Genomic DNA, 25206 nt, shown 5'->3' with positions numbered 1-25206 from the left:
GCCTCTGCTGTGCGTTCCGTACGTGAAGTCTGCCTCCAACAGGGAAATCGAAATACAGTGTATATCACAGGCAGTGTGGTTGTTCCCAAAAAGTTTAAAAATATACTATATTTGGCCTGCCTGTCACTGCCTTCAGTTTACTGCGTCTCTGCTGGGGGTAGTAGTTGGTGAATTAATACCCAGCCTTGCGCATAATTGTTTCCTGCCTCTGCTGTGCGTTCCGTACGCAAAGTCAGCCTCCAACAGGCAAATCGAAATACAGTGTATATCACAGGCAGTGTGGTTGTTCCCAAAAAGTTTAAAAATATACTATATTTGGCCTGCCTGTCACTGCCTTCAGTTTACTGCGTCTCTGCTGGGGGTAGTAGTTGGTGAATTAATACCCAGCCTTGCGCATAATTGTTTCCTGCCTCTGCTGTGCGTTCCGTACGCGAAGTCAGCCTCCAACAGGGAAATCGAAATACAGTGTATATCACAGGCAGTGTGGTTGTTCCCAAAAAGTTTAAAAATATACTATATTTTGCCTGCCTGTCACTGCCTTCAGTTTACTGCGTCTTTGCTGGGGGTAGTAGTTGGTGAATTAATACCCAGCCTTGCGCATAATTGTTTCCTGCCTCTGCTGTGCGTTCCGTACGCAAAGTCAGCCTCCAACAGGGAAATCGAAATACAGTGTATATCACAGGCAGTGTGGTTGTTCCCAAAAAGTTTTAAAATATACTATATTTGGCCTGCCTGTCACTGCCTTCAGTTTACTGCGTCTCTGCTGGGGGTAGTAGTTGCTGAATTAATACCCAGCCTTGCGCATAATTGTTTCCTGCCTCTGCTGTGCGTTCCGTACGCGAAGTCAGCCTGCAACCACAGGCCAATAAGCGGCACATTTAATTACAGCGTTCTGTTTCTGCTAATCTCGTAATACACCATGCTGAGGGGTAGGGTTAGGCCTAGAGGACGTGGACGCGGGCGAGGACGCGGAGACCCAAGTCAGGGTGTGGGCACAGGCCGAGCTCCTGATCCAGGTGTATCGCAGCCGACTGCTGCGGGATTAGGAGAGAGACAAGTTTCTGGGGTCCCCAGATTCATCTCACAATTAATGGGTCAACGCGGTAGACCTTTATTAGAAAATGAGCAGTGTGAGCAGGTCCTGTCGTGGATGGCAGAAAGTGCATCCAGCAATCTATCGACCACACAGTCTTCTACACCGTCCACAGCTGCAACTCTGAATCCTCTGGCTGCTGCTCCTCCTTCCTCCCAGCCTCCTCACTCTATGAAAATGACACATTCTGAGGAGCAGGCAGACTCCCAGGAACTGTTCTCGGGCCCCTGCCCAGATTGGGCAGCAATGGTTCCTCTGCCACCGGAGGAGTTTGTCGTGACCGATGCCCAACCTTTGGAAAGTTCCCGGGGTCCGGGGGATGAGGCTGGGGACTTCCGGCAACTGTCTCAAGAGCTTTCAGTGGGTGAGGAGGACGATGACGATGAGACACAGTTGTCTATCAGTGAGGTAGTAGTAAGGGCAGTAAGTCCGAGGGAGGAGCGCACAGAGGATTCGGAGGAAGAGCAGCTGGACGATGAGGTGACTGACCCCACCTGGTTTGCTAAGCCTACTGAGGACAGGCCTTCAGAGGGGCAGGCAAGTGCAGCAGCAGGGCAGGTTGGAAGAGGCAGTGCGGTGGCCAGCGGTAGAGGCAGGGCCAGACCGAATAATCCACCAACTGTTTCCCAAAGCGCCCCCTCGCGCCATGCCACCCTGCAGAGGCCGAGGTGCTCAAAGGTGTGGCAGGTTTTCACTGAGAGTGCAGACGACCGACGAACTGTGGTGTGCAAGGTTTGTCGCGCCAAGATCAGCCGTGGAGCCACCACCACCAGCCTCACCACCACCAGCATGCGCAGGCATATGATGGCCAAGCACCCCACAAGGTGGGACGAAGGCCGTTCACCGCCTCCGGTTTGCACCACTGCCTCTCCCCCTGTGCCCCAACCTGCCACTGAGATCAAACCCCCCTCTCAGGACACAGGTACGACCGTCTCCCGGCCTGCACCCACACCCTCACCTCCGCTGTCCTTGGCCCCATCCAGCAATGTCTCTCAGCGCAGCGTCCAGCCGTCGCTAGCGCAACTGTTTGAGCGCAAGCGCAAGTACGCCGCCACGCACCCGCACGCTCAAGCGTTAAACGGGCACATAGCCAAATTGATCAGCCTGGAGATGCTGCCGTATAGGCTTGTGGAAACGGAGGCTTTCAAAAACATGATGGCGGCGGCGGCCCCGCGCTACTCTGTTCCCAGTCGCCACTACTTTTCCCGATGTGCCGTTCCAGCCCTGCAGGACCACGTCTCCCGCAACATTGTACGTGCCCTCACCAACGCGGTTACTGGCAAGGTCCACTTAACAACGGACACGTGGACAAGCACAGGCGGGCAGGGCCACTATATCTCCCTGATGGCACATTGGGTGAATTTAGTGGAGGCTGGGACCGAGTCAGAGCCTGGGACCGCTCACGTCTTACCCACCCCCAGAATTGCGGGCCCCAGCTCGGTGCTGGTATCTGCGACGGTGTATGCTTCCTCCACTAAACCACCCTCCTCCTCCTCCTACGCAACCTCTGTCTCGCAATCAAGATGTGTCAGCAGCAGCACATCGCCAGCAGTCGGTGTCGCGCGGCGTGGCAGCACAGCGGTGGGCAAGCGTCAGCAGGCCGTGCTGAAACTACTCAGCTTAGGAGAGAAGAGGCACACGGCCCACGAACTGCTGCAGGGTCTGACAGAGCAGACCGACCACTGGCTTTCGCCGCTGAGCCTCCAACCGGGCATGGTCGTGTGTGACAACGGCCGTAACCTGGTGGCGGCTCTGCAGCTCGGCAGCCTCACGCACGTGCCATGCCTGGCCCACGTCTTTAATTTGGTGGTTCAGCGCTTTCTGAAAAGCTACCCACGCTTGTCAGACCTGCTCGGAAAGGTGCGCCGGGTCAGCGCACATTTCCACAAGTCCAACACGGACGCTGCCACCCTGCAGACCCTACAACATCGCTTTAATCTGCCAGTGCACCGACTGCTGTGCGACGTGCCCACACGGTGGAACTCTACACTCCACATGTTGGCCATGCTCTATGAGCAGCGTAGAGCTATAGTGGAATACCAACTCCAACATGGGCAGCGTAGTGGGAGTCAGCCTCCTTAATTCTTTACAGAAGAGTGGGCCTGGTTGGCAGACATCTGCCAGGTCCTTGGAAACTTTGAGGAGTCTACCCAGATGGTGAGCGGCGATGCTGCAATCATTAGCGTCACCATTCCTCTGCTATGCCTCTTGAGAAGTTCCCTGCAAAGCATAAAGGCAGACGCTTTGCGCTCGGAAACGGAGGCGGGGGAAGACAGTATGTCGCTGGATAGTCAGAGCACCCTCATGTCTATATCTCAGCGCGTTGAGGAGGAGGAGCATCAGGAGGATGAGGAGGAGGGGGAAGAGACAGCTTGGCCCACTGCTGAGGGTACCCATGCTGCTTGCCTGTCATCCTTTCAGCGTGTATGGCCTGAGGAGGAGGATCCTGAAAGTGATCTTCCTAGTGAGGACAGCCATGTGTTGCGTACAGGTACCCTGGCACACATGGCTGACTTCATGTTAGGATGCCTTTCTCGTGGCCCTCGCGTTACACGCATTCTGGCCACTACGGATTACTGGGTGTACACACTGCTCGACCCACGGTATAAGGAGAACCTTTCCACTCTCATACCCGAAGAGGAAAGGGGTTCGAGAGTGATGCTATACCACAGGACCCTGGCGGACAAACTGATGGTAAAATTCCCATCCGACAGCGCTAGTGGCAGAAGACGCAGTTCCGAGGGCCAGGTAGCAGGGGAGGCGCGGAGATCAGGCAGCATGTACAGCGCAGGCAGGGGAACACTCTCCAAGGCCTTTGCCAGCTTTATGGCTCCCCAGCAAGACTGTGTCACCGCTCCCCAGTCAAGGCTGAGTCGGAGGGAGCACTGTAAAAGGATGGTGAGGAAGTACGTAGCCGATCGCACGACCGTCCTCCGTGATGCCTCTGCTCCCTACAACTACTGGGTGTCGAAGCTGGACACGTGGCCTGAACTCGTGCTGTATGCCCTGGAGGTGCCTGCTTGTCCTGCGGCTAGCGTCTTGTCAGAGAGGGTGTTTAGTGCGGCTGGGGGAATCATCACGGATAAGCGTACCCGCCTGTCAACCGACAGTGCCGACAGGCTTACACTCATAAAGATGAACAAAGCCTGGATTTCCCCAGACTTCTCTTCTCCACCAGCGGACAGCAGCGGTACCTAAACAATACATAGGCTGCACCCGCGGATGGAAGCATCGTTCTCTATCACCATAAAAAACGGGGACCTTTTAGCTACATCAATCTGTGTATTATATTCATCCTCCTCCTCCTGCTCCTCCTCCTGAAACCTCACGTAATCACGCCGAACGGGCAATTTTTCTTAGGGCCACAAGGCTCAGTCATATTACTTTTGTAAACAATGTTTATACGTTTCAATTCTAATTAAAGCGTTGAAACTTGCACCTGAACCAATTTTTATTTTAACTGGGCTGCCTCCAGGCCTAGTTACAAATTAAGCCACAGTAACCAAAGCGATTAATGGGTTTCACCTGCCCTCTTGGTTGGGCATGGGCAATTTTTCTGAAGGACATTTGTACTGTTGGTACACCAATTTTTTTGGGCCCTCGCCTACAGTGTAATCCTTGTAATTTTTATGGGCTTCGACTGCACTCATGGTACAGCAAGGTGTGTGGGGTTGGCCTACACTTTTGCTACATAAATGTAACTGGGGCCTTGTCTATACAGCAACTACTGAAATGTGAAAGAGACTGTTATCTCCCTAAACTGTTGCAACGGGAATTTTACTGGGGCCTGTCTTGATTGCTACTATTACTGAAATGGAACTAAGACTGCGCTCCTCCTATACTGCTGCTTCGGAATTGTTACTGGGGCCTGTCTTGAGTGCTACTATTACTGAAATGGAACTAAGACTGTGCTCCCCCTATACTGCTGCTTCGGAATTGTTACTGGGGCCTGTCTGGACTGCTACTACTACTGAAATGGAAATAATACTGTGCTCCCCCTATAATGCTGCTACTGATATGTTACTGGGGCCTGTCCCTAATGCTACCGCTGAAATGTTACTAATTCTGGGCTCTGCCTATACCGCTGCTAATGCTATGTCACTGGGGTGTGGAAACGGAGGCTTCCAAAAGACATGATGGCGGCGAGGCCATTTCCCACCAACGCGGTTACTGTTAAGGTGCATATAACCACGGACACGTGGACAGGACACGTAGTGCCTCAAAAACATCCCCCTCCTCCTCCAACAATGAAAACATTCTTGGCAAATACCTTTACATTGGTCCGTCTGGTGGCAGTCCAAGAATTTCACCTTTAACGACACAACAAGAGAGCCCCCCCCGCCACGGCCCACTTAATCCTGGCCACATTCCGAAAACCAACGAAATAAAACCGCGCTACTAAGTCCGCAGTCGCCACCACATTCCCACCAACGCGGTTACTGTTAAGGTACATATTACCAGTCTGACTGGGGCATGCACTGTGGGCCGAAGCCCACCTGTATTGTATGTGACGTTAGCTCTGCTGAGCAGGGCACTGCAATGGGATACATTTATGTACCGCCGATGGGTTCCAGGGAGCCACCCATGCTGTGGGTCCACAGGGACTTCACATTAGGGATTTGTACCTGCCAGTGTCTATGTATTAAAAACCCTGGTCAGACTGGGGCATGCAGTGTGGGCCGAAGCCCACCTGCATTTAATCGAACGTTACCTTAGCTGTGCTGGGCAATGCAATGGGATTTATTTATGTACCGCCGGTGGCTTCCTGGGACCCACCTATGCTGTTGGTCCACACGGAGTTGTAACTGCATGTGTCTACTTATAAAGAACCCCAGTCTGACTGGGGCATGCAGTGTGGGCCGAAGCCCACCTGCATTAAACCTGACGTTACCTCAGCTGTGCTGGGCACTGCAATTGGATTTATTTATGTACCGCCGGTGGGTTCCAGGGAGCCACCCATGCTGTCAGTCCACACGGACTTCACATTAGTGAGTTGTACCTGCCTGTGTCTATGTATTAAAAACCCTGGTCTGACTGGGGAATGCAATGTGGGCCGAAGCCCACCTGCATTTAATTGGACGTTACCTCAGCTGTGCTGGGCAATGCAATGGGATTTATTTATGTACCGCCGGTGGCTTCCTGGGACCCACCTATGCTGTTGGTCCACATGGAGTTGTAACTGCATGTGTCTACTTATAAAGAACCCCAGTCTGACTGGGGCATGCAGTGTGGGCCGAAACCCCACTGCATTAAACCTGATGTTACCTCAGCTGTGCTGGGCACTGCAATGGGATTTATGTACCGCCGGTGGGTTCCAGGGAGCCACCCATGCTGTGGGTCCACAGGGACTTCACATAGGGGATTTGTACCTGCCTGTGTCTATGAATTAAAAACCCCGGTCTGACTGGGGAATGCAGTGTTGGCCGAAGCCCGCCTGCATGTAATCTGACGTTAGCTTTGCTGTCCAGGGCACTGCAATGGGATATATTTATGTACCGCCGGTGGCTTCCTGGGACCCACCCATGCTGTCGGTCCACATGGAGTTGCAACTGCATGTGTCTACTTATAAAGAACCCCAGTCTGACTGGGGCATGCAGTGTGGGCCGAAGCCCACCTGCATTAAATCTGACGTTAGCTCTGCTGTCCAGGGCACTGCAATGGGATACATTTATGTACAGCCGGTGGGTTCCAGGGAGCCACCCATGCTGTGGGTGCACACGGAATTCCCATTGCGGAGTCGTACCTGCCTGTGACTATTTATAAAAAATCCCGGTCTGACTGGGGCATGCAGTGTGGGCCGAAGCCCACCTGTATTTCATCTGACGTTAGCTCTACTATCCAGGGCAGTGCATTGGGACAAACTACAGGAGCAATACAGCGCTAATGAGACGTGCACAGCTATGCTAGCATAGGAGTCCATTGTAGGCCCGCGATTGCTGAGGGTTTGTGCAGAAGCCTATGTCCTGGGTGCAGTGAAAGTCAGCTTCCTGCCTAGGATTGCTGAAGCTGTGGGACGAGGTCTATGTCGTGGGCGCGGTGCAAGTCTGCCATGTTTGGCCGCTCAGATCAATTTTTTGTTCATGTGTTGGGCTTCCTAGGACCCCCTTATGCTGTTGGTGCAAACTTAGTTCCCATCGCGGTGTTTGACCTGTCTGGCACAAAGGCACTGACTGACCCTTGCAGTGTGGATTGAGCTATGCGACACCTTGACAGAATGAATAGTGTATGGCACATGGGTTCCCCATTGCTATGCCCACGTGTGCAGCTCCTGATGGAGGTGGCACAGGATTGGGTTTCTCATTGCTTCTGTACAGCATTGTGGACTATCGCCCCGCCCCTTTTAAAGAGGGTCGCTGCCTGACCCTGCCAACCCTCTGCAGTGTGTGCCTCTGGTTCCTCCTCATGGCAGACGCACTTATAAATAGACATGAGGGTGGTGTGGCTATGAGCCCAGCGTGTGGCATGAGGGCAGCTGAAGGCTGCGCAGGGACACTTTGGTGTGCGCTGTGGACACTGGGTCGTGCGGGGGGGGGGGGGGGGGGTTGGGCAGCATGTAACCCAGGAGAAGAGGCAGCGGAGTGTCATGCAGGCAGTGATTGTGCTTTGTTGGAGGTAGTGTGGTGCTTAGCTAAGGTGTGCCATGCTAATGAGGGTTTTTCAGAAGTAAAAATTGTTGGGAGGGGGGGGCACTCTTGCCGCTATTGTGGCTTAATAGTGGGACCTGGGAACTTGAGATGCAGCCCAACATGTAGCCCCTCGCCTGCCCTATCCGTTTCTGTGTCGTTTCCATCACTTTCTTGAATTTCACAGATTTTCACAAATGAAAACCTTAGCGAGCATCGGCGATATACAAAAATGCTCGGGTCGCCCATTGACTTCAATGGGGTTCGTTACTCGAAACGAACCCTCGAGCATCGCGGAAAGTTCGACTCGAGTAACGAGCACCCGAGCATTTTGGTGCTCGCTCATCTCTAGTCTGTGATACAGCAGCAGCTCTCCCTGTATCTTCAGCCCTGTCAGTGTCCTCTGTGGCTGCAGAGCTCAGCCTCCCCACTATAGCAGTCCCTGGGCTGCAGAGCCCTTATCAGTGTCCCAGATGCAGGGGGGATGGGTGAGTGTTTACACCGAGCCCTGCTCTCTGCACGGACGGCTCAGCGCAGGATAAGGGAGATGTGAGAGGAAGTTTCCACTTCACTGATTGTCAGTGCCGGAGGAATCAGGGAATGTGGCAGGGAATCCCCTCAACTCCGGAGCAGCACCTTCTACAAGCTGGTATGGGGAAGGCTTGGAGCCCTGTCTGGCAGTGGGGGAGGCGTGTAACTTCAGGCCGGAGGCCCCAGGGATTCAATGGGCCGTGGTAGGCTGTAAATCAGAGCCACAGCTCAGCAGAAGACGCAACTCTGAGCTCCCCTGGGTTGTAGAGGGTTATGGTGACCCGATAAGAAGCCTCTAGGAGTCAGGAGAGGAAGGGAAACTTTGTTTTTTCTGGCTGGTAGCAGGAGCAATGGAGTTCAGCAACTTCTCCCTCTGAGTGCCAAGCCACGCCCCCTCCCTGTCACCACTATCTGATGTCACCGGTCACTATTCTGTCACTACTGTCACCACTATCTGATGTCACCTGTCACTATTCTGTCACTACCGTCACCACTATCTGATGTCACCTGTCACTATTCTGTCACAACTGTCACCACTATCTGATGTCACCTGTCACTATTCTGTCACTACTGTCACCACTATCTGATGTCACCTGTCACTATTCTGTCACTACTGTCACCACTATCTGATGTCACCGCTCACTACTGTCACCACTATCTGATGTCACCGGTCACTATTCTGTCACTACCGTCACCACTATCTGATGTCACCGGTCACTCTCTCTCTGGGTATTATAGTCCGCCCATTTCATTTATTACTTTAACTCCACATTTTTTATCGTTTTGCCAGCTATTTTAGGTACATAACATTTCACAGGCCATTTATAGCAATAGTTGTACAATATAGGAGGAAGATGAAAGAATGTGAAGCTCTGAACACGGAGTAATAGCCAATAAGTAGGATAAAAGGAAGCAACAAAATATTTAGAGAAATAAATCATGGTCTCGGCCCACAATGTGATGCTTTGAACTCGTGTCTCACATATGCATGAGGCGAGGGGTATAGGTTCTCTTTAACCCCTTTTAGTTGCCCAGTGTTAAACCAAGGACCGCCTCATGCCTCACATATTTCAAAAACCTAATGACTGCCGTCCTTCAGGGTATTCAACAAGTATTTCCTGAGAATTTGAACCACTCAGCCCGCTTGTCCTTGAACCTTTCCACCTGCCTAGTCTGGATGCAATTATATGCCCCATTAAGCAGATGTGATGAACCACCTGGATATTTCAGTGGTATACTAGTACTTTTCCATTTTTTTGCTACGGAAGATTATAAGAACATCCTCTGAGGAGTCGTCTTCTCTGCCACCGCTGGTCCCCACTGTTCTGTAATGTGTGACATGGAGCACCGTGCAGGTTGGATTTGGTCCCAGAGGTTTTGGAGAGGTTCGCACAAGCACCAAATATGTTGATATCTCAACAAACTCTGTTAAATGCCTTCTCCACATCCAAAGCTGGAAACAAAGAAGGCATACCCCGAGCCCACACCACCACAATAACTGATGTAGCGTTGTACCATCTACTGTTTGCTGTCCCTGAATAAATCCCACTTGGTCCTTATCAACATTTGGTGGAACCCCAGAGAGTCTGTTGGTTAATATTTCACATATGATTTTTATATCTGTATTTAACAGGGATTTTGGTGTAACAGAAGCGGAGGGATCGGGGCTTTTACCAGCCAGAGGCAAGGTGGTAATAAGTGCCTTCAGCATCTCTGGAGGGACTTCACCTTTTGTCATTGTTTCATTGAACACCTTGGCCAGATATAAGGCTAGGGTGATTTTGTGGGCCTTGTCATAATCCCCCATAAGACTGTCTGGTCCCGGGGATTTGCTCATTTGTAGGAAATTAATGATGTTGAGTACTTCAGTCATACTAAATGGTTGTGATGGTGCCCAATACCTCCGGGGTCAGAGAAGGAGGCTTCATCCTGCTCAGAAAACTGGTTATATAGTTTTGTGTAGGTTGGCTTGTGGAATCATTGTTAGTTAGATTATACAATGGTTTATTATTGCCTGCCCATGTATTCACAATTCCTTGAAGGTCAAAAGCCTTGTCCTGGGGGTCATTAATAAATAGAATACGAGATGAGGTTGAACGGGCCTTTACTTGTCGTAGGTTATTTTCAGTATTCTAAAGGCCAGGCTGTGTTCATAAGGACACAATTCTTGGAGCTGTTGGTTTCAGTGGATATTTCTTTAGTTCGTTCTGGTGATTAAGAAAACTCATCAAGTCTGTGCAGTCTAGATCGTAGTGATAATAGTAAGGCATTTCTCTGTTTTTTTGTCACATGAGGCCAGTTTTCGGAAATGATATCCCATAAATGCCTTTTGGGTGCACCATAGAGTAGATTAGTTGAGTTAAAAATATTCTGATAATATTTTTAGTGAATTGGGGGCATACTTTGGGTGTTTTAGAATATAGTTGTAAAGACTCCAAACTTTAATAGTTGGGTGGTTGAATTGTTCCTGAATGAACATAGTTATGGGTGCGTGGTCAGACTACACCATGCTGCCTATAGTGGTAGACATGACCCTACTATTAAGACCCCCATTCACCAGCATAAAATCGATCCTGCTATACATCTTGTGGAGTGTAGAAGATTTCCTTGCCGGTCCTTTTGAGGTCTATCAGTTCCTTGCTGTTGGGTCTTCCTTGGCTTTGTCAGCATAATCCCAGCTTGGATTGAATGTCTAAGGAAGTGTTATGTTGGGGTTATCCTGCCATTCTATGTGTCTGTTTCAAGTATAGTCTGTTTGTTGCTCTCCGGTACCCCAGAACCTCCAGGGCCAGCAACAGCTTAGTACGGTTTTACTGATGTGTTCGAGAAGAAAGAGGCAGAATGTCTGCCACCACATTGTTCCCATGACTGTCCTATTGATCTGGTGCCAGGTTCTGCATATCCTTGAGGGAGGGTATAGCCTCTGTCCCTTTCTGAGTTCCAACCTACTGCAAAATATATCAGATAATCTCGCCATGAGATTCATCTACAAGTCTTCTCTCCTGCTGGAGCATATTCTACTTTGTTAGAAAGAAGGATGGGTCACTCCAGCCTTGCATAGAATATCGGGGCTTGAACGCTATTGCCACAAATATGCGTGACCCTTAATCCATGAACTGTTTGCTTGCACTGAGCTCATATCTTTACGAATCTTGATGTACGTGGAACTTTTAATCTCCTCCACATTCGTGAGGGTGTGTGGTGCAAATATAGTTGCCTATTTGTAGCCCTCCATTTCATATCTTCTTGTAATGGAAGCCTATATAAATGGCTATTTATGATTTTTTTATCCATCCATCTTGTATCTTAAATGTGAAATGCTATGAATACTCATGTGGACTTTAAACCTGTTTGGTGTAGGCTTAGTTATCCAAAACCCACTTCTTTAAAGCCTTATCCAAACTTGTGGTTTTCCAGTTGGCAAAACAGGGTGACGAGTGGAAAACCCTTGGATTGGGCATTATTGAGTATTTGGTTATGCCTTTCTGTCTGGTTAATGCCCCACCCATATTTTAGAAGTTTGTGAATGACGCCTTCAGGGACCTTTTCTATGAGTGTGTTGTCGTGTACCTCGATGATATTCTGATCTTCTCACCAGATATCCACTCACACTGTAGACAATTCCGTGTAGTACTCTAGCAATTACCCACCGCACAGCAACTCAACCCTCAACAAGCCTGGTGGTCCTTATTCTTTGCTCGATTTTATTTTATTTTGCAATTATAGCCCACCAATAGGAATGTCAAAGCGGACACACTGTTAAGATCCTTAGATTCCAGTGATCTTAAGGAGAAGCCACAATATATTGTAGACCCTGCCAGTTTAGTAACCGTGGCTCCTGTTCAAATAAAGAATATTCCTCCTGGAAGGACATATGTACCTAAAAGAAAACTAGTTTTATCCTGGGGACACTGTTCTAAGGTAGGTGGACACCCAGTTCAACTTAAAAATATGGAGGTAATTTGTCGTCATTACCGTTGGTTAGCTATGGTGAAGGATATCCAGATCTTTTGTTTCAAAACAAGTCCTCAAAACAAAAACCTGCTGGTCTTCTTTGCCATCTACCCATTCCAGAGATCCCATGGCAGCACATAGCCACAGAATTTATTACGGATTTGCCCTCATCCAATGAGTGCACGATCATCTGGGTGGTCTTCAATCGTTTTTCCAAGCTGGCTTACTTCATTCCTCTGAAAGTTCATTGACCACATCTTTTGGCTACATGGTTTTCTTCTGCACATGGTGTCTGATAGGAAGGTCCAGTTTACTTCAAGATGTTGGAGGGCTCTTTGTAAGCTTATGGATGCAGCCCTGGACTTCTCCTTACCATCCACAGTCTAATGGGCAGGTTAAACATACCAACCAGATCCTGACCAATTACCTCCGTCACGTTACCAATGTACATCATGCCGATTGGTCCAGCCTGTTTAACTGGGACGAGTTTTCCCATAACCATCATGCCAGTGAGTCCACTAATAAATCTCCCTTTCTCATAGTGTATGGTTATCAACCCAGGATTCCTCTGCCTATTTCTTCCACATCTGAAGTTGCGGCAGCAGTTTCATCACTGGAGAATTTTCCCAGAATCTGTCAGAAGACAAGACTAAACTGGAAAGAGCAACCACCCAGATGTAGAAGTTCACCGATTGCAAGCTTTGATCCCCTCCGCAGTTGGTTTCCAGTGATAAAGTATGGCTTTCCTCCATACTTTATAAATTAGCACCTCGATTTTTGGGCCCATTCGAGATATCCAAAAAGGTGAACCCTATATGCTACAAGTTACGGCTCCCTGCGGATACCTAATTCCTTCCATGTCTCACTTTTCAAACCTCCTGGTTCTCAATAAATGTTCTAAAAAGTCCAAATCTGCTGTGGCCCAAGTTAACTCCAAAAAACGTTTGCGAGTTCAAGAATATTCTAGATATGTAGTAGATCAGGAACAAGAACTATTTTTTGGTGGACTGGAAGAGACACGGTTCTTGGGAGCCTTTAGAAAATATCAGTGCTCCCCTTCTACAAAAATTTTTACTAAGAACTGGCAGGAGGAGAAGGGGTCTGCCTGGGTCTGCCGCCCCCCCCCACCCCTGCTGTTGCGGGCAGCTGCGGGCATCACACTGTCTCTTCTGCATGAACTGCTCTTTTACTTTCTATCAGCACTGCTGAAGTTACTCCTCTGCAGTGCTGTGTGCTTTCCACCAGTATTGCCTGAGTTAACCCTTCTCCATGCTCTCAGCCAAGCTGCAGGGCTATTTAACCTGAGCTGGGAAACTTGCTCCTTGCCAGAAAAGCAGTGGTGTTTGTTTCCTGTTCTCAGCTAGCTATTCTGGTCTTGGGCTACTGTGTACCGACCCTTGAACCTGTTTGCAGGACTTGCCTGCCTTGATCCTTAGACTTGTAACCCGGATTTTGATTATATACCGCCTTCTCCGACATAAGGTCCATATCTAGACTCTGCGCTTTGTCCTGTTTCGTGGTGCGTTTCACCAGTGTCACCGACCAACAGCCAACTGCACCGGGACTACTCCAACCATCGGGTGTTGCAAAGACCAAATATAAAATACAAGGGCAGATTGGGGTTTGGTGGTGGATGTGTCCATAGAAGGCCAGAGAGCTTTGTTACACAACCATATTATTATGTGGTGTAAGGTCCCGATTCCTGCAGAGCTCAAGCGCTTCTTGTTTGTGCATAATTTTAGCACAGTTTTTATTGATAATGAGTTTTACAGAAAAAGGTCTGAATGCCCTCCGACGTAGAAAAGTGGGTGCAGAGGTCAGCAAACAGTAAAATATTGTGAAAGCGATCGGGGACTGTAGGGGATCACCTGGCGACAGACGTTATTTACTCTTTAATGTGATGAACATGGATACGTGTGATGACCTCCCTTGTTGTGGACCTGGGCAGTGATTAAGGCTCAGAAGCCTGTGCGCCCGGTCTATAATGCGATCGTATCTGGTACCTGTAATAGGTCTTATGTTTTACTGGGGTTGTGTTAGAAGGGGTTTCACTGTAATTCTCTGCAGAGTATGGAGTGGCAGGCAGTGAAGGGGTTAATGCTGAGATTTCCTCTCAGCGCTCCCCTTAGCCTTTTCCTCCTCAGCAGCGCCCATTACAGGCTCTGAGAGAGCTGCTGTAGATGGTGGACTGCTGGATGATGATGGCAGCGCAGGGAGGGAATCCTCCAGCAGAGGGGAATCCCTCACAGCCTATAATTCTGTGGCGTTTACTAGAGGAGGCTGTTTCCCTGTCTGCTCTCTGTCTGCCGGCGCCATGTTGGATTTCCCTGCTGGCAGGGAAGAACTTTGTGAGCTTCAGAGGGCTCTTCTTCTTACCTCTGACCATCACAACTGGTGCCTGCGATGTCAGGAGATGTTAGGCAGGTCCTGTTGTGTGAATCCCAGGTTTCCACTGCCTGTAGTGCTGATTACATGCTGTTAGGTCTGGCAGAGAAGAGCTAAGCATCCTCCAACATCAGTCACTGCCCCCCCCCAATTATTACTTTACTTGCCCGTTGTTGAACCCGCTCCAGCTGTGTCATGTCCTTCTTGAGTCAATACTATAGACCATATTCCATGTGTGTATATAGTCTATAGTATTGACTCAAGAAGGACCTGTCAGAGCTTGAGCGACTTGTAAAGAGGAAGAACAATCCTCTCCTCATGTGTCCGTAGACCTATTTTGATGCACCCCATTATCCTATTTGCCTTTACAGCAGCTGCCTGACACTTGTTGCTCTAGTTACGTTTACAGTTATCTAAATTCCCCAAGTCCTTCCCTAAGCCATAAACTTCATGTTTCTTTACAAGTTATTTTGGTGGCTTTTTTATACGGAGATGTTTTTTCAGAAATTTTTTTTTTCAATTGCAGAAATAGACAAGAAAACTCGCATGTACATTGCAGACATCTATATTGTGCTCTAAAACACTGCAGCGCTTCAGAAAAAACACAGTAAAAAGCAGCTCTGAACTTTGAGAAGAGTCAGTGGGGCGGTCGCTGCCGACTTCTCCCTGCCTGGGTCGGCTATCAGTCCAATTGATCCGGGTGAGGAGAACTCTGTCGGGATTTTGTGTTGCCTGTAGTTCATAAAACTCACAAAACAGCTTCTCTTTAATATCATCTTAAAGGTGTTTTCCCATGAATTTCTTCATTACCCCTGTGTCCTTCCTGGTTGCTGCTGACCAGGACATGTGACTGCTGCAGCCAATCACTGGCTACAGCGGAGAGCTTTTATCCAGCTACCAGGAAGGACACGGGTTGTGAATCCATTTTTAAGCAATGGGAAAACACATTTAAATGTTTCCCCTTATTATCACCAGTAAATTTATAATGTTTTTTTTTTACATTGTTTTATATTCTTTCCATTTAGGACCCTACATGACTGATTCATCAAAGATGGAGAAGGACAGAAACAAGATGGCTGAAAGTGTATTAAATCTCACCCTAGAGATACTCTTCCAGCTTACTGGGGAGGTGAGAGATTCTGATGATGTCACAATACATCATTCTTATCTGTGGTAATTACAGATGATGTCACTAGAGGGGGGAGAGATTCTGATGATGTCACATCATTCTTATCTATGGTAATAACAGATGATGTCACTGGGGAGGTGAGAGATACTGATGATGCCAGATTACATCATTCTTATCTATGGTAATAACAGATGATGTCACTGGAGAGGTGATGGACTCTGTAATTGTCTGTAGTGATATTTATTAATGTCTCCCCATATACAGGATTACACAGTAGTGAGGAAGACCTCTAGTGATGGCTGTCGGGCCCCTGCGTGTGATGGATGGGGAAGATCCCTGAGCCCAATTATGGCTCCCCCACCTCACCCCCTGATACATGAGGGCATCAATGTACAGAAGATTCTTGAACTCACCAACAAGATGATTGAGCTGCTGACTGGAGAGGTGACGCTGCAGGGAATGCTGGGACATTATACAGTAACAGCACTGGAGGCTTCTGGGTAATGACTGTATATTGTGTTGTCAGGTTTCTATAAGGTGTCAGGATGTCGCTGTCTATTTCTCCATGGAGGAGTGGGAGTATTTAGAAGGACACAAGGATCTGTACAAGGAGGCCATGATGGAGACCCACCAGCCGCTCCCATCAACAGGTAATGAACATATTTAGCAGGATTGTAGCTGGGGAAAGTGGGGCATGTGCCCCTGGTGTTTGTAGGGAGGAAGGTGCTGGGCAGGCAGGACACTGTGCTAGTTGGATTAGTGAAGCCACTAACTACACAGTAGTTGATTAAAGTCAGTGTATAATCAGTAGGCCTACATATCAGCAATACACTTTTAATCGCTGATATGTAAGCATCCCGGTCCTACAGTGATGCTAGTCAGCGACTACATGGTGGACGGCTGCTGTATCAAGCGGTAGCAAGAGAATGTGGCTACAGAAGATCTCGGCTCCACCAGCCCTACTGCTACAGTAGGTGACGGCGGTGCAGGGCTGGAGAGGTCCCTTGGCCCATGCTGTCCTAGACCCCCAAACTATCACCACCAGCTCTTTCTTTGCATTTAGGAGCAGGGATCCGGCATCACCGGTAAGAGCTGCTAGGTTGTATCTACAGAGTGCAGCATGCCTTCATTGTGAAGCATGTGTAGTGGGGGTAGTGGGACTGTCCAGCGCAGTGAGAGAGAGCTAGGGTGATGACAGGTAGGTGCGGGAAGGAGGGGGGGGGGCAGACAAAGTGAAGCTCTGTCAGGAGTGAGAAGATTGTCCTATAGGAAGATCTTGTGCTTGATTGTCTTTCCTTCCCCCACCCTTTCTTTCAATGAGTAGTACTTCATACTGTACTATTATATTATTACTAATACAGGGGGAAGGAAGGGATTATATTTTCTCTTTTTGGGGCAGGTGCTCCAATTATACATGGTAGTACTGGATGCACCAGGGGGGTCTATTATGCAGTTTTTGGTATAATTACCCTCATTTAGTGCTTGTATTTTTACTCTATAGAACATATTAATAAAATTATGTTTTACTGCAACATTTAGTGATTTACCTGCATTATTATTTGCTGTGACTTACTAAAAAATGTAAGCAACATAGTGAGTTACCATCCATTATCAATTACTAGTGGGAGAGGCTCAGCAAGCAAGGTTCAGATGTGGGGCTGCACAACGCTTTTACCCTGGGTGCAGGAAACCTAGCTACGCCTCTGGTATTTACCATATTTTTAGACTATTAGACACCCCTGACTATAGTATACACCCCGGTCTCAGACAAAAGAAAATAGGAAAAAAATGTTTTATACTAATGTCACTAACTTCTCCAGAGTAGTGTCAGGGTTTGATGTTGTAGGGTAGACAGGGGGTTAATATTTTATTATAATAGTATTATAATCTACAATAATAAAGGTGATGGGAGGGGAACAACAGAACGCCTGTCGGAATGAGCCCTATGTAGTCCTCCAGCACTGATGAAGTGCCCACATAGACCTTCTCTTTGGATGGCGGTCCTATGTTTGTAGCCAGAAGGTCTAATAAATGCTTGTTTTTATCCTCAGTGATGCTGGAGGACCACAAACTGGAATATATCCTCCTGCACATTTGTACGCTCACTCCTGCCATCTCTGTGCACTGGGAGTTCACTGTGACACTGGACACCTGCATTCCTGACCTATTGTAGCAGTGATGTCCTCTGTCTACTTACTCTGCATTCACTTGTACATCATCTCTCAGTGGTAACCCCCTCCCCAGTAATGCTTCAGCTCCAATAACTGCACATTATTACACAGCATGGCCTCCTCCCATGACTTGTATGCTCTGTCTATAAGCTCAGCCTTGTCTCAGTGTCGCAGATTGCCTGTGTGCCGGGGATGGAGACGGGATTCAGCAGACTGAGGAAAGCGGAATAAGAAGGATGGAGTGAAGAGTGCAGGCAGTACCTGCGGGGGCTAGGATCAGTCACTCAAGGGTTACTCAGAGTGACAGCTCTCCGCTGGGGTCTACGAGCAGGGGACAGGTTATCACTGTTCTGCGCTTGGCTGTACGTTGGACAGGGAAGGGGGAGACCATTCAGATTACTTCACAACCCCTGTGTCTTTCCTGGTTGCTGCTTACCAGGACATGTGACTGCTGCAGCCAATCACTGCCCACAGCAGAGACCTTTTATAGCCAGTGATTGGCTGCAGCAGTCACATGTCCTGGTCAGCAGCAACCAGGAAAGACACAGGGGTTGTGAAGCAATTATAAGTAATAAGAAAACACTTTTAAATGTTTCCTCTTATTATCTCAAAAATCAGTTATAATGTCTTTTTTGTGATTTTTTTTTTTTTTCACTGGTTCATATTCTTTCCATTTAGGACCCTACATGACTGATTCATCAAAGATGGAGAAGGACAGAAACAAGATGGCAGAAAGTGTATTAAATCTCACCCTAGAAATACTCTTCCAGCTTACTGGGGAGGTGAGAGATTCTGATGATGTCACAATACATCATTCTTATCTATGGTAATAACAGATGATGTCACTGGAGGGGGGAGAGATTCTGATGATGTCACATCATTCTTATCTATGGTAATAACAGATGATGTCACTGGGGAGGTGAGAGATTCTGATGATGCCAGATTACATCATTCTTATCTATGGTAATAACAGATGATGTCACTGGAGGGGGGAGAGATTCTGATGATGTCACATTACATCATCCTTATCTATGGTAATAACAGATGATGTCACTGGGCAGGTGATGGACTCTGGAAATGTCTGTAGTGATATTTATTAATGTCTCCCCATATACAGAATTACGCAGTAGTGAAGAAGACCTCTAGTGATGGCTGTCAGGCCCCCATGTGTGATAGATGGGGGAGACCCCTGAGCCCAATCATGAGGCCCTCACTTCACCCCCTGATACATGAGGAGATCAATGTACAGAAGATTCTTGAACTCACCAACAAGATGATTGAGCTGCTGACTGGAGAGGTGACGCTGCAGGGAATGTTGGGATATTATACAGTAACAGTACTGGAGGCTTCTGGGTGATGACTGTATATTGTGTTGTCAGGTTCCTATAAGGTGTCAGGATGTCGCTGTCTATTTCTCCATGGAGGAGTGGGAGTATTTAGAAGGACACAAGGATCTGTACAAGGAGGCCATGATGGAGATCCAACAGCCGCTCCCATCACCAGGTAATGAACATATTTAGCAGGATTGTAGCTGGGGAAAGTGGGGCATGTGCCCCTGGTGTTTGTAGGGAAGAAGGTGCTGGGCAGGCAGGACACTGTGCTAGTTGGATTAGTGAAGCCACTAACTACACAGTAGTTGATTAAAGTCAGTGTATAATCAGTAGGCCTACATATCAGCAATACACTTTTAATCGCTGATATGTAAGCATCCCGGTCCTACAGTGATGCTAGTCAGCGACTACACGGTGGACGGCTGCTGTATCAAGCGGTAGCAAGAGAATGTGGCTACAGAAGATCTCGGCTCCACCAGCCCTACTGCTACAGTAGGTGACGGCGGTGCAGGGCTGGAGAGGTCCCTTGGCCCATGCTGTCCTAGACCCCCAAACTATCACCACCAGCTCTTTCTTTGCATTTAGGAGGAGGGATCCGGCATCACCGGCAAGAGCTGCTAGGTTGTATCTACAGAGTGCAGCATGCCTTCATTGTGAAGCATGTGTAGTGGGGGTAGTGGGACTGTCCAGCGCAGTGAGAGAGAGCTAGGGTGATGACAGGTAGGTGCGGGAAGGAGGGGGGGGGGGCAGACAAAGTGAAGCTCTGTCAGGAGTGAGAAGATTGTCCTATAGGAAGATCTTGTGCTTGATTGTCTTTCCTTCCCCCACCCTTTCTTTCAATGAGTAGTACTTCATACTGTACTATTATATTATTACTAATACAGGGGGAAGGAAGGGGGTTATATTTTCTCTTTTTGGGGCAGCTGCTCCAATTATACATGGTAGTACTGGATGCACCAGGGGTGTCTATTATGCAGTTTTTGGTATTATTACCCTCATTTAGTGCTTGTATTTTTACTCTATAGAACATATTAATAAAATTATGTTTTACTGCAACATTTAGTGATTTACCTGCATTATTATTTGCTGTGACTTACTGAAAAATGTAAGCAACATAGTGAGTTACCATCCATTATTAATTACTAGTGGGAGAGGCTCAGCAAGCAAGGTTCAGATGTGGGGCTGCACAACGCTTTTACCCTGGGTGCAGGAAACCCAGCTACGCCTCTGGTATTTACCATATTTTTAGACTATTAGACACACTTGACTATAGTATACACCCCGGTCTCAGACAAAAGAAAATAGGAAAAAAATGTTTTATACTAATGTCACTAACTTCTCCAGAGTAGTGTCAGGCACTGGCGTACATATAGGGGGTGCTGGGGGTGCGGTTGCGACCCGGCCCCTGAGCCCCTGGGGGCCCACGGGGCTTACTTTCCGACACTGACTGACTGCACTTACTTTCACTATGGTCTCTGCGCAGGCAGCCTCTCCTGCACATGGGCGTTTCCTCCCAGGACCTCTGCTCAGACCCCTCCCCCATCTGGTTCTCAAGCACAGAGATCATCAGAGGGGAGGGGTCTGAGCGGAGGTCCTGGGAGGAAACGCCGATGTGCAAGAGAGCCTGCCTGCGCAGAGACCATAGTGAAAGTAAGTGCAGTCAGTGAGAGGGAACGTCCTCGGTATGATTAAGAGGGGGGAGGGGGGGGAGTGAGGGGTGTTCTGTGTGTGATGGTGAGTGGGGGAAACGAGGGGGGTTCTGTGTGATGGGGAGTGGGGGTGAGTGAGGGGGGTTCTGTGTGATGGGGAGTGGGGGTGAGTGAGGGGGGTTCTGTGTGTGATGGGGAGTGGGGGTGAGTGAGGGGGGTTCTGTGTGTGATGGGGAGTGGGGGTGAGTGAGGGGTGTTCTATGTGATGGGGAGTGGGGGGGACGAGGAGTGTTCTGTGTGATGCGGAGTGGGGGGGACGAGGAGTGTTCTGTGTGATGGGGAGTGGGGGGGACGAGGAGTGTTCTGTGTGATGGGGAGTGGGGGGGACGAGGAGTGTTCTGTGTGATGGGGAGTGGGGGGGGGACGAGGGGTGTTCTGTGTGATGGGGAGTGGGGGGGGGGGACGAGGGGTGTTCTGTGTGATGGGGAGTGGGGGGGGACGAGGGGTGTTCTGTGTGATGGGGAGTGGGGGGGGAACGAGGGGTGTTCTGTGTGATGGGGAGTGGCGGGGGGACGAGGGGGGTTCTGTGTGATGGGGAGTGGCGGGGGGACGAGGGGTGTTCTGTGTGATGGGGAGTGGGGGGGGACGAGGGGTGTTCTGTGTGATGGGGAGTGGGGGTGAGTGAGGGGGGTTCTGTGTGATGGGGAGTTGTGGTGAGTGAGGGGGGTTCTGTGTGATGGGGAGTGGGGGTGAGTGAGGGGGGTTCTGTGTGATGGGGAGTTGTGGTGAGTGAGGGGGGTTCTGTGTGATGGGGAGTGGGGGTGAGTGAGGGGGGTTCTGTGTGATGGGGAGTTGTGGTGAGTGAGGGGGGTTCTGTGTGATGGGGAGTGGGGGTGAGTGAGGGGGGTTCTGTGTGATGGGGAGTTGTGGTGAGTGAGGGGGGTTCTGTGTGATGGGGAGTGGGGGTGAGTGAGGGGGGTTCTGTGTGATGGGGAGTGGGGGTGAGTGAGGGGGGTTCTGTGTGATGGGGAGTGGGGGTGAGTGAGGGGGGTTCTGTGTGATGGGGAGTGGGGGTGAGTGAGGGGGGTTCTGCGAGCCGGCACCTGACTTCACTATTAGAGGTATGCTAGAACCGAGCCGCTGTATTGGTGACTAAGGGCTCAATGCCAATGCCACAGCCGTAAGCCTACAACACTGTGGGAGACCACCAGCATGTCACACATTTCCCAGCCATGCACGCTGCCAGCAGGGACCACATATGGCCTTGTGTGGCACTGCACATGCACAGGGGGATTCTTTTTTTAATTCCCCACTCTGTTTAGAGTGACAATGCGTATGGAAACAATGTAATGTGTATGGGCAGTGTATCATACAAGTGTACAGGGCTCACGTTACGTGGTACGCAGAGAAAGAGAGCATGCTGGGATTACCACGTGTGCATAATACGTGGTGAAAACCTGGTCGTGGACATGAGCCCTAACATGTTATAAAAGTTAGCTCATGCTGTCTCCAATGTATGTGTGCCTGTATTATGTATGTGTATATATCATTATTGTTTTCTTTCTTGGGGAAGCAAAGCATGCCTTGAGGCTTGTGTTCTGGATGTTTTAAAAATCTAAAACCCCTGATTACTAATGATCCATTGATGGGTCATTAAAAAAAACAGTAATGTAGCTAAAAGTGATATACAAGGAGTAGCTGTGAAAAGGAGTGGTGGGTGGACGGGTCTGGAAGGGGGCCCCAAGCTAAACTTTTGCACCCGGGCCCATGAGCCTCTAGCTACGCCCCTGGTGTCAGGGTTTGATGTTGTAGGGTAGACAGGGGGTTAATATTTTATTATAATAGTATTATAATCTACAATAATAAAGGTGATGGGAGGGGAACAACAGAACGCCTGTCGGAATGAGCCCTATGTAGTCCTCCAGCACTGATGAAGTGCCCACATAGACCTTCTCTTTGGATGGCGGTCCTATGTTTGTAGCCAGAAGGTCTAATAAATGCTTGTTTTTATCCTCAGTGATGCTGGAGGACCACAAACTGGAATATATCCTCCTGCACATTTGTACGCTCACTCCTGCCATCTCTGTGCACTGGGAGTTCACTGTGACACTGGACACCTGCATTCCTGACCTATTGTAGCTGGGAGGGAGGAAGGTGCTGGGCAGGCAGAAAACTGAGCTAGTTGTATTAGTAGAGCCACTCATTTCACGGTTGTTGAGTAAAGTCAGTGTATAATCAGAAGGCCTACATATCAGCAATACACATTTACTAATAGCTGACATGTAAGCATTCCGGTCATACAGTGATGCTAGTCAGTGACTGCATGGCGGACGGCTGCTGTATCAAGCGGTAGCTAGAGAATGCGGCTGCAGAAGATCTCTGCTCCACAGCCCTACTGCTACAGTATCAGGCTGTCAGGGAAATTCTAAGTACAGCACCAATCAGGCCCACCCCAACTGCCCCGTTGCCGGCGGTAAAGAAGAGACACCACACAGAGGTCTGGTATAGTTCCTCACACGGGGACATGACTGCGCTGCCCTTTATTACAGATTACATGAGATCTTATACCCTTTGGTCTCATCAGTAGAAAATGGGTGATGGGCTCATTGGCTCAATTCACCGCCTAACCATATATGGGAAGTCCGGATTTCCGGCCTGAGATAGTGAAAGTTCAGATGCATAGTTGAACGGTCTTCATCTTGATACAGCGCTTCTGGGAAAACGGCCAGGCACACGGCCTTGTGTCTGGTTCTGTATCTTCTCTGAATTTCTGGAAACATCTCTCTCAGCCTTGCAAACTTTTGGAATATCTGATGTAAGGCGAAGTATTAAGTTTTTCATAGAGTTAGTACATATGAGAATAAAGTTAGCATGCATATAAAAAGAAAGGCACATAACTATATCTATATAAATGTATATATTCCAGTGTTTTCTTTTCTACCTACAAGGATATATATATTTCCTTCTCAAACCCCCCTAAAAACTTAATACGGAGATCAAGCACCAGGCCTCGCACTCTCCCTCGGTCGCCTCTCCCTTGCATCAGGGTTTCTCCACTGCCCCTAAGTCCCTACTCCTAGGAGGGGGGATCCCTACCTCACCTCAGAAGGAGGCCATAGATTCCCTGGGCTCATTTCCGGGCATCCATACCCTCTATCTGTACAAGTTAACACCCCACAGGGTGTGCCCTCGCCGGAACCTAAGGTCTTCTGCACTATCCCTAGGCAAATGGGAATTCCACTGACAATCCATCTTAGAAGATCGGGGCAGGCGCAGTACTAGTACATTTCTCCATTTCTTTGCTAGCGTATGTGGTTGGCATTATCGAAACTGGCTCTTCATCTTTTTCAAACAAGGGAAACGTTGGTGTCACATTGTCCAGTCCCTTACTCATACTCTTTTTGATCAAAGGGATAATACACATACAGGAAATTACATACCCCACCTCTTTCTGCTAAAATCATATCCAGGGCCACTCTATTTTGGAACACCATGGATGCAGTGGGCCCTAACTGGTCAGCTAACCCTTGTAAAGCATCCCTGTTGTAGTTTACAAACCTCTGCTGATTGGATGAATTATATCTATTTCAATCTACATTATTATTAACAGTGATCATAGCAAATAAGGACTCAAAACCTGCTTTAACCTGATCTCTAGAATTAAATTCATCTGGCACCCCCCTTGGCACTCCTATTACATCTATGTATACATGTGGATCAAAGTTACCACCTGGAGCGTCAACTTCTCTCTTAGCACGATGCGGTGTTAGATTCTCACCCTCAGTGTACTCTTCATATTGCACATTTGATTGTATTAATTTGTTCTGAAACAGGGGGCTAGTGTACAGTAGTCAAAGGTGTGTGTTAGAGGAAGTGTACCACATTATAGCATGTAAAGGATATGCAGGATCATGAGTTCTTTCAGTGCGAAGTGTGGATCCAAGTGGGCTTTCCTTCGAGTTTGACTGCAGTTGGGGTGGTGAACAACATCTGGTAGGGACATTCGAACAGGGTTTCTCTCTCAATCTTTTTCACATAGACCCTGTCACCTGGTTTCAGATTGTGACACTCATCTGTAGGACCTGGGAGAAAAGCAGAGACTGCAGAATGCATTATTGACAATTCCTTGGAGAGGCCTATGACAAAATTAACAAGAAAATCATTCTCCAAACTCAGCTACTGTGGCATGAACCCCCCGGAGAAAAAGAAAAAACTAATGAAAGACACTCAATTCAAGATTTGCCCATTTCCTTCATTGCCTTTTGTATCTACTTTCCCACTACTACGCAGATGGTAGGGTGTGTGAAAAGCCTGGAATATACCCAAAACAGACATGATGT

The 25206-nt window shown here is 48.6% G+C and overlaps 1 protein-coding gene across 1 annotated transcript; it reads left to right on the top strand.

Moving 5' to 3' along the window:
• Positions 1-8136: 8136 nt before the first annotated feature.
• LOC136628721 (uncharacterized) lies at positions 8137-23005 on the top strand. Its single transcript, XM_066604821.1, has 8 exons — positions 8137-8365; positions 15612-15715; positions 15980-16159; positions 16242-16365; positions 18565-18668; positions 19004-19183; positions 19266-19389; positions 22884-23005. The coding sequence occupies exons 1-8, from the start codon at positions 8317-8319 to the stop codon at positions 23003-23005; spliced, it is 987 nt and encodes a 328-aa protein (XP_066460918.1). The 5' UTR covers positions 8137-8316.
• The last annotated feature ends 2201 nt before the right edge of the window (positions 23006-25206 follow it).

The sequence above is a fragment of the Eleutherodactylus coqui genome, chromosome 5 (genome assembly GCF_035609145.1).
Source record: "Eleutherodactylus coqui strain aEleCoq1 chromosome 5, aEleCoq1.hap1, whole genome shotgun sequence".
NCBI classification, from domain to species: domain Eukaryota; kingdom Metazoa; phylum Chordata; class Amphibia; order Anura; family Eleutherodactylidae; genus Eleutherodactylus; species Eleutherodactylus coqui.
This window is presented reverse-complemented; position numbering and strand designations above follow the sequence as displayed.